Consider the following 14,369-nt stretch of genomic DNA (forward strand, 5'->3'; position numbering starts at 1 on the left):
TATAGTGGAGGTATGTATGCATATACAGTTGGAAACAACAGAATACATTTTTAATTTAAGAAGCGTTTCCAGTCAGATGAAAAAGTCTTTGCATTAGGTGTTTATTTTGTTCTGTTTGCCAGCAACACAAGCACCTATGCTATCTGGCAGAGATGTCCAACAGTACACAAATTTCCTCCTTTAAGTTTTCTGTAGATTTCAGGGGACTGGTTTGCATATAATGTGTTATGTCCCTTGTCCAGCATCTTCACTGCCAACAAAACGTGATCTGAAGCCATAGTTTATTTATTGGGTTACAATCCCTTGTTTGTTTTACTATGGTTTGGTTTTACATGCAAACTCAGCGCCTTCCTTAACCATGGTTTGTTGGGCCACCCCACCCCAAATACTTAAACTACAAGGGCTACAGGCATGAGCGGCTGAAAAAGAAACCAGACTAAGAAGAAAGACGCCATGGTTTCTTTTATTGCCTGTGGACAGCACATGGTTAACTGGTGATCTGTTAAGCAAACCATGGCTCAGTGTTATGTATGGATCAGCCTGCATTTCAAGCACAGAGAGGACACAGCGCTAAGATGCTGTGAGAGGATGACAATTTTGTGGAAAGTCTGAGAGCCAGTGTGGTGTAGTGGTTAAGAGTCTCGTAATCTGGGGAACCGAGTTTGCGTCTCCGCTCCTCCACATGCAGCTGCTGGGTGACCTTGGGCCAGTCACACTTCTTTGAAGTCTCTCAGCCCCACCCACCTCACAGAGTGTTTGTTGTGGGGGAGGAAGGGAAAGGAGAATGTTAGCCGCTTTGAGACTCCTTAAAGGGAGTGAAAGGCGGGATATCAAATCCAAACTCTTCTTCTTGTGAAATGGAGACTAATAGTATACCAGCTCTCCCTAAAAGCCTTCCTCTATATGAAAAAAACAGCACCCAAGCTGCCATTGCCAGACAAAACAGGGATCGGACCAGACCAAAGGAAGGAGGAATGCTTCTGTCAGAAGGCAGCACTAGACCTTTGGCCTAATGACAATCCTGAACTTTGGGGGCCTGAACACACAGGCTCTTTGAAGCTTAGGAGCAGAGAACTTTGTCACATTTGACTGCTCTACCTATCCCAAACAGGCTATACCTACTGTCTTTGATAAGTCATTTGTTTTTCTTAAAAGAAAAAACCCATTAGCACTGTGGCTTATCTGGCACTGGTTTGATGGTTTAAGATGTCTAGTTTAGGTCTCCACCATGGATCAGAAAGACATAAAACTGTCAGCAACAACTGCTGCTAAGAAAACATTTCGGCTTTACACGCTTGCCTCACAAGTGCCAATTTTGCTTTCTGCCTCAGTGGTGATGAGGCAATGTGGTGGGGCCTGTTTGAAGAAGACTGTTCTGATTTGCTGCACTTGGCTGCCCGTGCAGTGAGATAAGCGCCAAAGACTCGGAACACGTAAAGAGACATTTTGACAGTGATGATCAAGCATTGACATTCTGCTTTATATACACACATACACATATACACACGTTGAACTTTCCTTGGGTGAACAGGAGGACAGTAAATGAACTCTTGATTTAAACACTGTTTTTATAGGCAGGGATCCAAGAGACCTGTGCATGCCTGGAAACACCTTAGGCATGTTCCAAGATGGGCTGGTGTTTTCCTGCCCACTGCAGTCCCTTGTGCTTAGGAAAATCCCTTAACCTCCTGAAGTAGTCTTCCAGGGAGCACAATGAGCTTCAATGGATTATGGAAGTCTGAGGAGCACTAGAATGTTCACTAACACTGCATACAATCGTTTCATATGTTAGCACAGAATTTAATGCTCCACAGAGAAACTGCAGCATCAAAATCATAAGCAAGCATACCAGTATGATAGTATTTCACTAATTCCACTAATACTGATGTAGTGGTTACAAGGGGGTGAAAAAACCTGAAAGAACCTAACATTTCATAGTAATTTTATGATAGGAAACATGTATTCCACCCTCACTTTTACATACTACACATTCAGGTTTTTTAAAAATGTCCGCGGAATGGGCAAGTTATGAATGAAAGCAAATAAAACATTGTACCTAAAAGGTGCTAAAACATGCTGTAACACAGATGAAATTCCAGTTAGGCCCTGGCATGGCATAATCCTGTAGCTAGTGTAGTAAGCTGACCAAAAAGTTTCGTCCAGAATTGGGAAATTTAGATTCAAGTCCCCAATCAGCCATTAAGATCATTGCATGGCCTTTGAGAAGCTTCTGTCTGTGAGAGCATCTTATCTCACAGATCTGCAGTGAGCTTAAAATGAGATAATCACATGGATTGTGCTTTGAGCAATTCAGGAAGAGGACAGGTATATTCTTTATACAAATAAACAACTTTCTCTGCTCTGCATGAAGATAGTACCAAGTCTAACTCATTCCTTCCTTCCTGTGCTGCAAAGGAAGGCTCAGCCGCTGCTCTCTGGGCACCTAGAACCCCTACTGTTCCCCCTGCCCTTAACTCTTTCTCTTCTGGATAGAGTAGAATTTATTCCAGCAGAAAATGTGAGCTTTTTCTAGTGTGCAACTGACACATTTGTGGCTTGGGCTCCTCTAATAGCCAACCCTCTCCCTCATTCACTCCCCATTCAAGTCAACTGTGTGTCCGTGTTTACAGCTACCAAGAACATGGGAACACCCTCCTATCAGATGTCAAGGAAATAAATAAATAAATAAATAAATAAATAAATAAATAAATAAATAACTCTTAGAAGACATCTGAAGGCAGCCCTGTTTAGGGAAGTTTTTAATATTTGATGTTTCATCGCGTTATTATTATTATTATTATTATTATTATTATTATTAATACAGTGGTACCTCCGGTTACAAACTTAATCCGTTTGTAGCCCAAAACCGCTCGTAACATGAGGCACGCCTTCACTAATGGCGCCTCCTGCTGCTGCCGGCGTGCAACTTCCGCTTGCATCCCAGGGCAAAGTTTGCAACCAGGAGCATTTACTTCCGGGTTAGTGGAGCTCATAACCCGAAGCATTCGTAAGGGGGACGGTACGTGACACGAGGTACCACTGTTGGGAACTGCCCAGAGTGGCTGGGGAAACCCAGCCAGATGGGTGGGGTATGTATGTATGTATGTATGCATGTAAAAGGTAAAGGGGAGCCGGCATACAGCTTCTGGGTCATGTGGCCAGCATGACTAAGCCGCTTCTGGCGAACCAGAGCAGCGCACAGAAACGCCGTTTACCTTCCCGCCGGAGCAGTACCTATTTATCTACTTGAACTTTGACATGCTTCGAACTGCTAGGTTGGCAGGAGCAGGGACCGAGCAACGGGAGCTCACCCCGTCGCAGGGATTCGAACCGCTGACCTTCTGATCAGCAAGTCCTAGGCTCTGTGGTTTAACCCACCGTGCCACCCGTGTCCCCATGTATGTATGCATAAATAAATTTTAATAACAACAACAACAATATTGTGCTAGTGTGCCCAGTTACAAGCGATACCTTCGCCCTGGTTGTCTTTACTTCCAAACTGTGGCAGTTGTGCTGCTAAGTCTGATGTAGTCAGCAACGAGAAAGCAGATGTCTTAAGTCCCTAAAATGGCATGTCCGGACACCACAGTGACATGGGCCATATACATTAGCAATTACAAACCAGCTGGTCTCTCCAGTCAGCCAATAAAACCTCTCAAACAGCACCTTTTACATCAGCAATGGTGAGCTTGTGGCCCTCCAGTTGATGGACTGCAGCTCCAATCAGCCCCACCCACAAGGCCAAAGGTCAGGCATGATGGGCGCGCTAATCCAACTGGCCACAGCATGCCATCCGTGTTTTACATTATCTTGTAAGGGACAGTAATTGTTCTTACGTGGTTAAGAGCACTGCTTCCAGAGTAGACAACAGCTTTAAATCAAACAGATGTGCACAAGAATAATTAATTTAACTAACAGCACTTTAATGTGCTGTACTTCATACAACTAACATTTCAATGCTGCTGTTATCTGTCCTAAAGCTGGCTAGAAACTATTTTTTTCAGTCGCTCTTCCAACTCCCACTGGCATACAAAACTTCCAAGATTGTAAAATAATTTATTTTAAATGGATTCGTTTTAAAATACTTGTAATGTAAGGCTGGAAAAAATATACCACCATCTTTCTGTTCCCAAAATGCATGACTAGTCCATTGAGATGAGTAGGAATGTCCATTATTACCCCTGTGGAATAGACAGACTGTCTGCACATTAAAATATTATGCTAAACTTTTGCCTAGAAATGGACAAACCAAATAACTCAAGTGTGAAGCTCCTTTGGAGCCCATCCTATGCAATTAGCCAACTACAATAAATAAGGTGGGAGTTGAAAAGTTATCCACAATGCTGTGAACATACTGTCACCAGCTTTAAAATGCTCAACGGCTAGGAAAAAACACCAGCGTATCTGTCTTAGGATTTTTTTTTGTACAACACACTATCCTTTGAACTCTTAGGACCAACAATATGGTCCAATGCATTTTAACTGCATTCAGCAACATTGGGAACTGTAGGTCTTATATAATGAACTTATATGCCTACAAGAAAAGTTGAGGTAATTTTAATTTGTTTTAGTATTTTAACTTTTGAATGTTTTAAAGTACTGTACGGTTGTGAATTTTTCTTGATCTTAATCTTTTGTAAACTGCTTTGAGGTTTTCTACAATCAAGCGATATATAAATTTTATGAAATAAATATATGTATATATGCTCCATCAAGTATCTGTTTAAAGAAATGTCATGTATTTGCATTTTATTTATTTATCTTCCTCAGAGGTTAAGTTTATTAAATTTATGTATCACTTCCCTTCAGGATTTTTTTTGCACTGGGATTTACACAAAGTAAAAACAGAGTAACACCACATACACATGCTGAAAACATATTCAAAAATACAGTACCATAACATAACCACCCCAGCCCCATCTTAGATGGAACACCAAAACAACACAAACAACTGATCGCTGCTGGGGGGGGCAGCTTTGCTTGGCATCAAAACAATGGCAAAGTTGGCACCAAGCAGGCCTCCTTGGGGAGGGAATTTCAAAGAAAGGGGGCCACAACAGAAAAGGCCTGTTCTTTCACTTCCAACCTCCCTTGGAGGTGGCATGCAGAGAAGGATCTCAGAGCATTTATCTATGCCACCTTTTACTGGAGCTTAGGACATTTTAAGTGTGTCTTTTTCTGGTTTTGAGTGCAATTTCAAACAGTTGTTCTTGCTGCTGCTGCTTTTATTACTCTGGTTTTAGGAGATAACATCTTGTATGGGTTTTTACTATACATTGCAAACTGTCTTCAAAACTGAGGCTGAGTCCTGGCCTGTAAGTATTTCACACTAATAAAAGAGCTATGAAACAAATGTTACCCTATTTGGTACAGATGAGAATATTCTCTATAAAAGCTTATTATCAGCAGCATGACTTGATATAAGGCTGCTTACCAGGTTTTTGCCATTTCTTACAAGTAGTACTATGAATTTGTACCACAGTCATGCAATGACGATGGTGTTCAAGCTACAGACATGGTAAGTCATAGAACAAACATTGGCTATAGCTCATAGTTTGTCTGGAGTGAGACAGACCATGAACCCAAGATCAGACATACAGTGGTACCTTGGGTTACATACGCTTCAGGTTACATACGCTTCAGGTTACAGACTCTGCTAACCCAGAAATATTGCTTCAGGTTAAGAACTTTGCTTCAGGATGAGAACAGAAATTGTGCTCCGGCGGTGCGGCAGCAGCAGTGGGAGGCCCCATTAGCTAAAGTGGTGCTTCAGGTTAAGAACAGTTTCAGGTTAAGTACGGACCTCAGGAACGAATTAAGTACTTAACCCGAGGTACCACTGTACTGTGAAGTCAAGTCATGGCTTAGCACACAGCAGCAACAGGACCAGAGGAGCAGCAAAGCGGTTGTCATCTTCTCTATGGAAGCCTGCATGTTTGCTCATTCATAATATGCCATGTAGTAGATAGGTAGCCGTGTTGGTCTGCCATAGTCAAAATAAAAAATTCCTTCCAGTAGCACCTTAAAGACCAACTAAGTTAGTTCTTGGTATGAGCTTTCGTGTGCATGCACACTTCTTCAGATACATAATATGCCATGGTTTGGCTTAGCTTTGTTCATGCCCTGTTCACTTCAGAATAGACTGCACTGGCAAAGTGCCTTCTGGATAGGCCTGCAAGCACTCAAGCTAGCCCATACAAAGAAAACAACAGAAGCCTGGAATAATAATGTACTCTCCCACCCCCACCCCCCAAAAAAAACCTTTAAAAAAGAAAAGAGGTGAACAAAGGCTTGTTTGGTATGACAGAAAGGAATGCTAGACATCACTTTGGTCAAGCATTTAAAGTAGCCATTAAGCTTCTATTAAACATCAGGTTCATTTGCAGGCCAAAATCTACTGGCTATTTACCAAGCAGTTTTAAAGATTAGGTTTACTGCCTTTGAGCATTTTAAAATTATCTATATTGTCTGGACCCACCCCCCTCTCCCCAGTCTGATAGGGTAAAACTAAACAGCTGTTCAAAGAGTATTTCCTATAATGTTTGAATGTGACACAATAATGTTCTCTTGCATCCCATTTCATGTGCTGAACCCATTAGGATGGTTTATCATTTAATTTAATAAGCCCTGCTGTTTTGCTCATAGATTAAATGCACAGTTCATTGGCTTTCTTCTGCCCTCCCTCTCTTGCACTAAATCTTAATTCTACTTTAGTTATTAAGATTACTTGTGGAAGCCTGAAGAGCTATGTATGGCCCTTGGCTAGTGAGGAACGTCTGCATTTTGTTTGTTTTCTAAATATATCAACATCGTATCAAATTACATGACTGAAAGGTACTAAATGGGTATAGAATTCAACCTTCTAGCTACCCCCAACAAGTCCCTTGGTTCCCAGGTAGAGTGCCCCAAGAATACAAATTCCACAATTCAACAATTATCACAAGTGAAGAAGAGGGGGAAACAAGGTACGTAGCATTAAAGTGTCTACAAAATACTTAGTCCAGTGAATCAGGCAACATATATTGGTAGGCAAGGGTGGGGGGAAAACCTCTCATGTCACTAACCGATCTGATTATGGAGGTAGGAATGAGCATGGGATCGAGAAATGGTTCATACCAACTGCTAAAGGAATTGTTCTGTAATTCAAATCCAGGATATTCCTTCATCTCTTTATATAAAGCTAGACTTATTATCATCACTATTATCATCATCCAAGCACAACTTGGCTTTCTTAACTTATTTATTTAATCAGTTGCCCCTCTGCTCAAAGGCACCAGCAAAGAGGGACAGTTGGAAAAATTATTGCAAATGCAGTATTCTGCACTTGTACAATCCTGCGGTGCAGTGCGAGGCAAGCAGGACAAGAATAAATGTAAAATGCTGAATCTGAGTAACTGTACTTATGCACTCAAACTCACATATATGCCTGCTAAATGTGATCTAGTTTGCAATAGCCCTCTGAAGTCCCATGACTGCCCACTATTTGTGGGACTCATGTATTATGCCTGCTGCTTATCTTACTGAAATCATTTATTATTGTTTTTTTTTATTGTAAGAGACTATGCAGTTACCAAAACTAGCATGGTACAGTGGTACCTTGGGTTAAGAACTTAATTTGTTCTGGAGGTCTGTTCTTAACCTGAAACTGTTCTTAACCTGAGGTCCTGCTTTAGCTAATGGGGCCTCCCGCTGCCGCCGCACGATTTCTGTTCTCATCCTGAAGCAAAGTTCTTAACCCGAGGTACTATTTCTGGGTTAGCGGAGTCTGTAACCTGAAGCGTCTGTAACCTGAAGCGTCTGTAACCCGAGGTACCACTATATACTCTAGGGTATCCTGATCTTACAGAATCTCAACCATGAATTTAATGATATGCCTATATGCTAAAAACGACATCAATTATAATTATACATACCAAAGTGACAACATAATCCTTTTTCATGTATGAATAAAAGCAACAAATCAAGTAATACACTGAACTCTGGCTTACCGCATCTGTAACATCTATCTCATACACTTTCTTAAATGTCTCGCGCTCAAAAAAGAGAAGTTTTCCATTTCCAACTCCTTTCTTAACAGAAGTACCAGTAACAAGTAGTTTATCATCTGGGCTGAAACAGCAGTCGGTCCTGTTGAAAATAAAGTATAGAACAGATGAATTGGTTTCCTTGAAATCTTATTTATGTATTATGTCAAACTCTGTGTTAAACCCTTAATTATGTATGACAACTAAAATCACAGCTGTGTTCCAATATGCAAAATTGGCAAAACCAGCAAAATGAGATGTCTCGAAAAGATTTCAGCACTGGAAAGGGGGTAAGGTCTAGCGTACAACAATCAGAAAATTTCAAAATCTGGCTATCATTATTTAGTAAATAAGTAGGTCAAAATATCCATTTTCAACATCATACCCATCCATTTTACATAACAATACGAATTTGTAAACAGGGCTATTTTCCAATATTGTTTCCCTTCTCTTCTCTCAAAGCAAGGAACCAATGTTCCGAAATGTCAAAGTCCACTCTCAAGACTAAATAGTGCTTTCTTTTTACATTCTTCAAAATTAATCTCAGACTTTGAGATAAGTGCTGTACATGAGTAAAAGCAGGGAGCAAAAACAGCATGCGAAAATCAATTTGCATTACAAGCTTAAAGAGCTCTAGCACAGTAACCCTAGCATACAGTGGAGATGTAATTCTGACTTCCTGAAAAATCCAAGCTGGAAGCCAGTCTTCCTCTCCCAATGTCAATTCCCTTGTCTAGTTGGCTTTAAAGATGTAGCGCAGATGTAGCACAGATTTTGAACTCAGGATGCAAGTTCAATGGCAAACCACAGTTAAGATCAACAAGGGAAAAGGGGAGGGCAGACTCCTGAGGCTGTTTCTTAACTTGCAGCTTTGGAAGGAGTGAGAGGTGGGGCTACACTGGACCTAATACAGTGGTACCTTGATTCTCAAACGCCTTGGTACTCAAACAACTTGGAAACCAAACACTGCAAACCCAGCAGTAAGTGTTCTGGTTTGCGAACTTTCTTCAGAAGCCAAACGTGCTCCATTTTGAGTGCCACGCTTCTGTTTTGAGTGCCACACTTCTGCCTTGTGTGCCAAACTTCCATTTTGAGTGTTACGCTGAGGTTTTGTTTTTGCAGCTTTTTTGTTTTGATTTTGTGACTGTGTGGAACCCAGTTCATCTACTGATTGATTGATTGATTGTGTGACTGCAGTACATTGTTTATTGCTTTCATTTTACGGATCACTGTTCTCGTTAGGTAGTAAAATTCATGTTAAATTGCTGTTTTAGGGGTTGTTTTTAAAAGTCTGGAACAGATTAATCCATTACTTTCTATGGGAAAGCGCGTCTTGGTTTTGGAATGCTTTGGTTTTGGAATGGACTTCTGGAACAGATTAAGTTTGAGAACCAAGGTACCACTGTATCATGTACACACAAATATATAGTTTTTAGTTTTCCCTTTAGCAATGAATATAAATCTACACAAAACATATAATGTTTCCCACTACTTCCCCCCTCCCTTTCTGCGGTTTCTTATTTTTCTATCGTATTCATACTGCACATCCTTTAAATTTATCCTTTAAATTTCTTACTGTTCATGTTTATGTCAACCCTGCTAACGTTTTTAATAATACCATGCACTTTTACATGGACAAATGTATCCCAACCCCAACAAACCCAGGATTACAAGGGAGCTAGTTCCATGACATGTATGTCATACCACTGAGTAGCCACAACAGTAGAACTTAATAAATTAAGAGGAGAATATCAGCAAGAGGAGCAAAATCTGTTCAGTAGGACAGATTCTCTGGATTAATTTCTAATGTAGATTAAGGGGACATTGGGGAGAGGAAGGAGAAGTCCACTATCTCAGGCACAAACAATTAACAGAACGTGGCATCAGTATTAGGAATAAGAGCATGGGGGAAATCAAAGGCCAACTCCTTAACATTTCTGGGCACCATCAGTCGGAGGTCTAGACAAAATGTCAGACATTCTAAGTAGTAGTAGTGCCCCCTTTTAAACCTGTCAACATAAACTGCCCTTCCTAACTGGATTTACACACGTTGAACAAGCCTTGTGATGGTTCAGAATGTGAGTAGAATCTATTCAACAAGATTGGTTCAACAAGAAGCTGTACCTCATTGAATCAATCTTCACTGACACCAGCATGGAATTCCTTGTATCTTAAATGAAAAAGGTACTTACATTGGGAAGAAGCTAGGTAGACCAACAACTGAATTCAGAGGTGTTTTAAACTTCCTGATGTCCCACGTTTTTAAAGTATCATCACCTATGAAATATAAAATGAAGACTTAATAAGCAATGATGAAGAAAAACACTCTGTTCCTTTACTATAATATTACAAAGGCCAATGTAGAAACTGCCCCTGCCCCACCAATCTTTCTAATGGTTTTCTCCCAAACTTTTAGAGGAATGGCATTCTTTATTTCTCGCTACCCTCTGCAAAGAGAGAAAGAGAGATCAGTAAAAGCAAAAACAACATTTTTAAAAATCAATTTATCAAAAAATGTCAAATAACAGACATTTATTTGTTCAAGGCAAGTGAGGAAGTTGGGAGTTTTGAATTCTTTTCAGCCAAAAGTATTGATGATTTCTTACTCTCCACACTGGGATATGTGCCAATCCAGGCATATTGGGAAACCACAGCTTCCTGTTGCAAGTTCAAGCCATAGAGAGCTGTGAGTTCTAGAACTTCCCTGCCCCATCTCTTTTGTATCTATGATTAGGGGACTGAATGTGTCTGCTTTCACTTTAAAATTAAATTTAAAGTGAAAGATTTAAAGATTTCCTGGTGGTTTGTTTAAACAATGGTTGATGAGAAATATACCAGGTTCAAACCATAGTTTCAGAGCCCGGTTTGTTCTTAAAGAACCTGCAGTTTTGACTTCAGATATCTCAGAGACTAATTAGTTTAAAAATGAAAGAAGCAGCCTATAATTTTTACTTATAATGGGAAAACCATGGTTTCCCATTATGTCTGAACCAAGTCACAGACAATCTCCAAATTCTCTATTCTGCTGGGCAGTTCTTCGGTGCCATTAATTCTGAGGTCCCCTGGCTAATGACACAATGGAAGACTGACAGGATTTCTGATAGGAGTACATGGAAATTTTGAATTGCTGGTGAACTTACTATATTTTCAGGAGGCATATAGAAACAAAAACTTTTTTAAAAAAGCTAAATGAATTAAGCCTCAAATATCTGAAAGGGCTCCCTTCTTGCATAGAGAAGGGTGGGTAGGATAACAATCCCATCACTGTGGTGGACAATTGCTTAAGGGAAACTGCTTCCCTTCATAGAGCAGGCATTACCCTCACCAGGGTCGCGGGTGGAGCTGTGCTCTAAACCACTGAGCCCCTTGGGTTTGCTGATCGGAAGGTCAGTGGTTTGAATCCGCAGAGGGTGAGCTCCTGCTGCTCTGTGGCAGCTTCTGCCAACCTAACAGTTTGAAAGCACACCAGTGCTAGTAGATAAATAGGTACTGCTGCGACAGGAAGGTAAACGGTGTTTCTGTGCGCTCTGGCACTTGTCATGGTCCTCCGTGCGCCTGTAGCGGTTTAGTCCCGCTGGCCATATGACCCGGAAAACTGTCTGTGGACAAACATTGGCTGGCCATATGACCCGGAAAACTGTCTGTGGACAAACATCGGCTCCCTCGGCCTAAAAGCAAGATGAGCGCCGCAACCCCATAGTCGCCTTTGACTGGACTTAACCGTCCAGGGGTCCTTTACCTTTACCTTTATTTTCTTGACTCCAGACAAAAGGTGTCACTTTTGGGGGTTTCCCAAGTATAGGTTGGGGACACAGCTATTAAGGGCACATAACTGTAGAGTGGGACTCTAGCGCAATCAGTAGCAATCCTAAATGCAGGACAGCCGAGTCATTGCTCTAGCCAGGTTTTCTTGCTAGCAGAGGCCCTACAGTGCCCTCAGAGCTTGTCCTGATTTGGCAGTTCATGGAAAAAATATTGATTCTGAGATCCCAGAGCCCATGAGCGGGGCGGGGGAATGCAGACTAAGGAAGAAAGGCTCTACATGTGAGGCAAGGGCATGACAAATCCTCTTACTGACCAAGCAACTGAGTATGACAGAATAACAACATGTAACTTATGTCTTAAGATACAATCCTAATAGCAATTTGGGTTACGATTTCTAACTGCATCCCACATCGCAACATAAAAGCTAAGTAATTCAGCTTTAAAAAATGTTTGCAGAACAACAGCCTATCTGGCAACTGTTCAAATATGCTTCTCAGAGTAACAAACTGCAATCAAGGCTTCTTTGGCCTTGACGGACTAGACCTTGACACAATTGTCTCTCTGGAGGACTTATGGGATGGTTGTTACTAACGTTTAACAAATATGTTAGGAAAAGCTTCTTTGTTCTGCATCACATCAAACTGTATGCTTTGTTGATTGCGTGTAAACTACTCCAGGAGCCATTCTGGCAGAAGAGTGGGATACAAACACTCTAAATTAATAAATAGTAAAAACTACCAGCCAGGGCTATGGCCATGATACATGATACTTTTAATGTAAAGCAACAAGACGTGTAAACTTTGTAAATTTCTATCATGTCAGCAGGAAGATAGGACACCTCACAATTAATCCAGCCTCGCTTTTATGATCAAGCTACTCATTCATTACTGAATCATCTTTTATTACTGTGCTGCAAAAAACATATCCAAAGATGCTTTCTAAGACCTATTCTCAGGGTCAGAAGTGGATCTTTAAACATCACTTTCTTGCATTTCTGTCAAGTTACAAGCATACTCTCAATGGTAATGAAACTGGGAACATTCATAAGCAATTCTTCTGTTGTTCCTTCTCCCTTGTGTCTGCAGCTGAGCCCTGTCTCAGTTCTCTCATATCCGACAGGCAAACTGCATCGCAGACCAAGGAATATAATCAGGGTTTCACTGCAAGTTCCTATTTCCCCAAACTTGATCTCCTCTTTGATCCTTTGCATTTGGGCAGGTGCGCTAATCTAAGACTGACTGCTGAATGCACATCTGCTTTTGCTGGTAAAGGTCCAGAGAAATACTTCCATTACCAAAAGCACAAATGCGCTCTCACTTTTTTTAATTACGTATTAAAAATGACTACAATTATGCTTACCTATCTGAGACAGCGTGATTTTTAAAGCAGCTTTTGAACCTGCACACTAAACACCCAATTTCAAAATGATTTTAGATCAAAGCAAAGCATCTGGGTTAGATCCTGATTTATTTATGAACAGCCACCTGGCTACCTATGACATTCTGGGGATGGTTGAGGATTGCAGCATGGGGGTTTGGAGGGGGGCGGGAATCAACAGAGGTGAAATAAAACAGTCACAATTCTTTAGAAACTATAAATGCAAAATTTGACAGGACATCCGCGAAAGTAAATTAATTCGGCACACACTACCTTCAAGATGAATTATGAGCACGTCTTACTGTTCTACCCTGTTGCACAACTGAAGTGTGTGTAATCAGAGACACGGGGTTGTTGCTGAAAATGGCAGCCTGGTGTGGTCTGCCATACCTCATTCCGCAACAAGTAGTTAAACTTTGCTCATGTCCTGAGATCAGACAACACCAGTGCTGCTGGGAAAAGGTTCATCATAATGACAGCTGGACATGAATTTCAAGTTGCAAGCGTGGGGAAGGAGGAACTTAACATGGGTCTTTTGTTTTGGTTGTACCCTGTGTTTCTGGTAACATGTCCTGCCAGGCCCAACGTCAGCTTGCTTTGGTAACTGTTAAGGGCCACACAACTGCAGGCAGGGATGTCAGGGAACTGCCATCAGCTTAGAGGCAAGAGGTGGAAGAGCAGTTGTGTTACAGGCAAAGATCCTGCGAAGCAGCTCTTCCTCTGGAGAGGAGGGAAGCCACGCCTCCAGTGGGGAGGGGATGCAGGGCTCGGAGGATGCTAGAAAGAGCCGCAACACCGAGCCTGAGCAAAGCGAGGGGGAGGCAGGTCCCACGCCCTCTCTGGTTTATGCGCAGTTTACACGGAGAGACGGGAGGCGTAGGATGGGGGTCAAAAGACTGCTATGCAGGGTAAGGTTTAAGGACCGCCCACTCCCAGATTCTGCTACCGATTGAGCAGACATGGACTTGAGACGTTCTGCACTGCAAATGTTTTGTACAGATAATAAAGCCTGGAAAAGACTGATCTTGCCTGTTCACTCTTGAGCAACCATGCTGGCACCCGACAAGAGGTCTCACTGATGACCCCTGGACCTCCTCTACCACCACTTGGCTGTTTCTGCACAGTTACCTGCCCTTTCTTAGCATGCAAACAGTGATAAGATTGAGGAGATGGTGCACCGGCCTTGTGCTCTCCCTCTTGATA

General features: G+C 41.6%; 1 protein-coding gene across 1 annotated transcript in view; it reads right to left on the reverse strand.

Moving 5' to 3' along the window:
* WDR70 (WD repeat domain 70) overlaps positions 1–14,369 on the reverse strand; it is a 110,199-nt gene that overhangs the window by 18,245 nt on the left and 77,585 nt on the right. Inside the window, exons 12-13 of the mRNA XM_083465978.1 lie at positions 10,217–10,301; positions 7,989–8,127 (exon numbers count right to left, since the gene is read on the reverse strand). Coding sequence (XP_083322104.1) covers positions 7,989–8,127; positions 10,217–10,301 — 224 coding nt within the window. The remainder of the gene's footprint in view (positions 1–7,988; positions 8,128–10,216; positions 10,302–14,369) is intronic.

Source organism: Podarcis liolepis (genome assembly GCF_965112155.1).
Source record: "Podarcis liolepis genome assembly, chromosome: 11".
NCBI classification, from domain to species: Eukaryota; Metazoa; Chordata; class Lepidosauria; order Squamata; family Lacertidae; genus Podarcis; species Podarcis liolepis.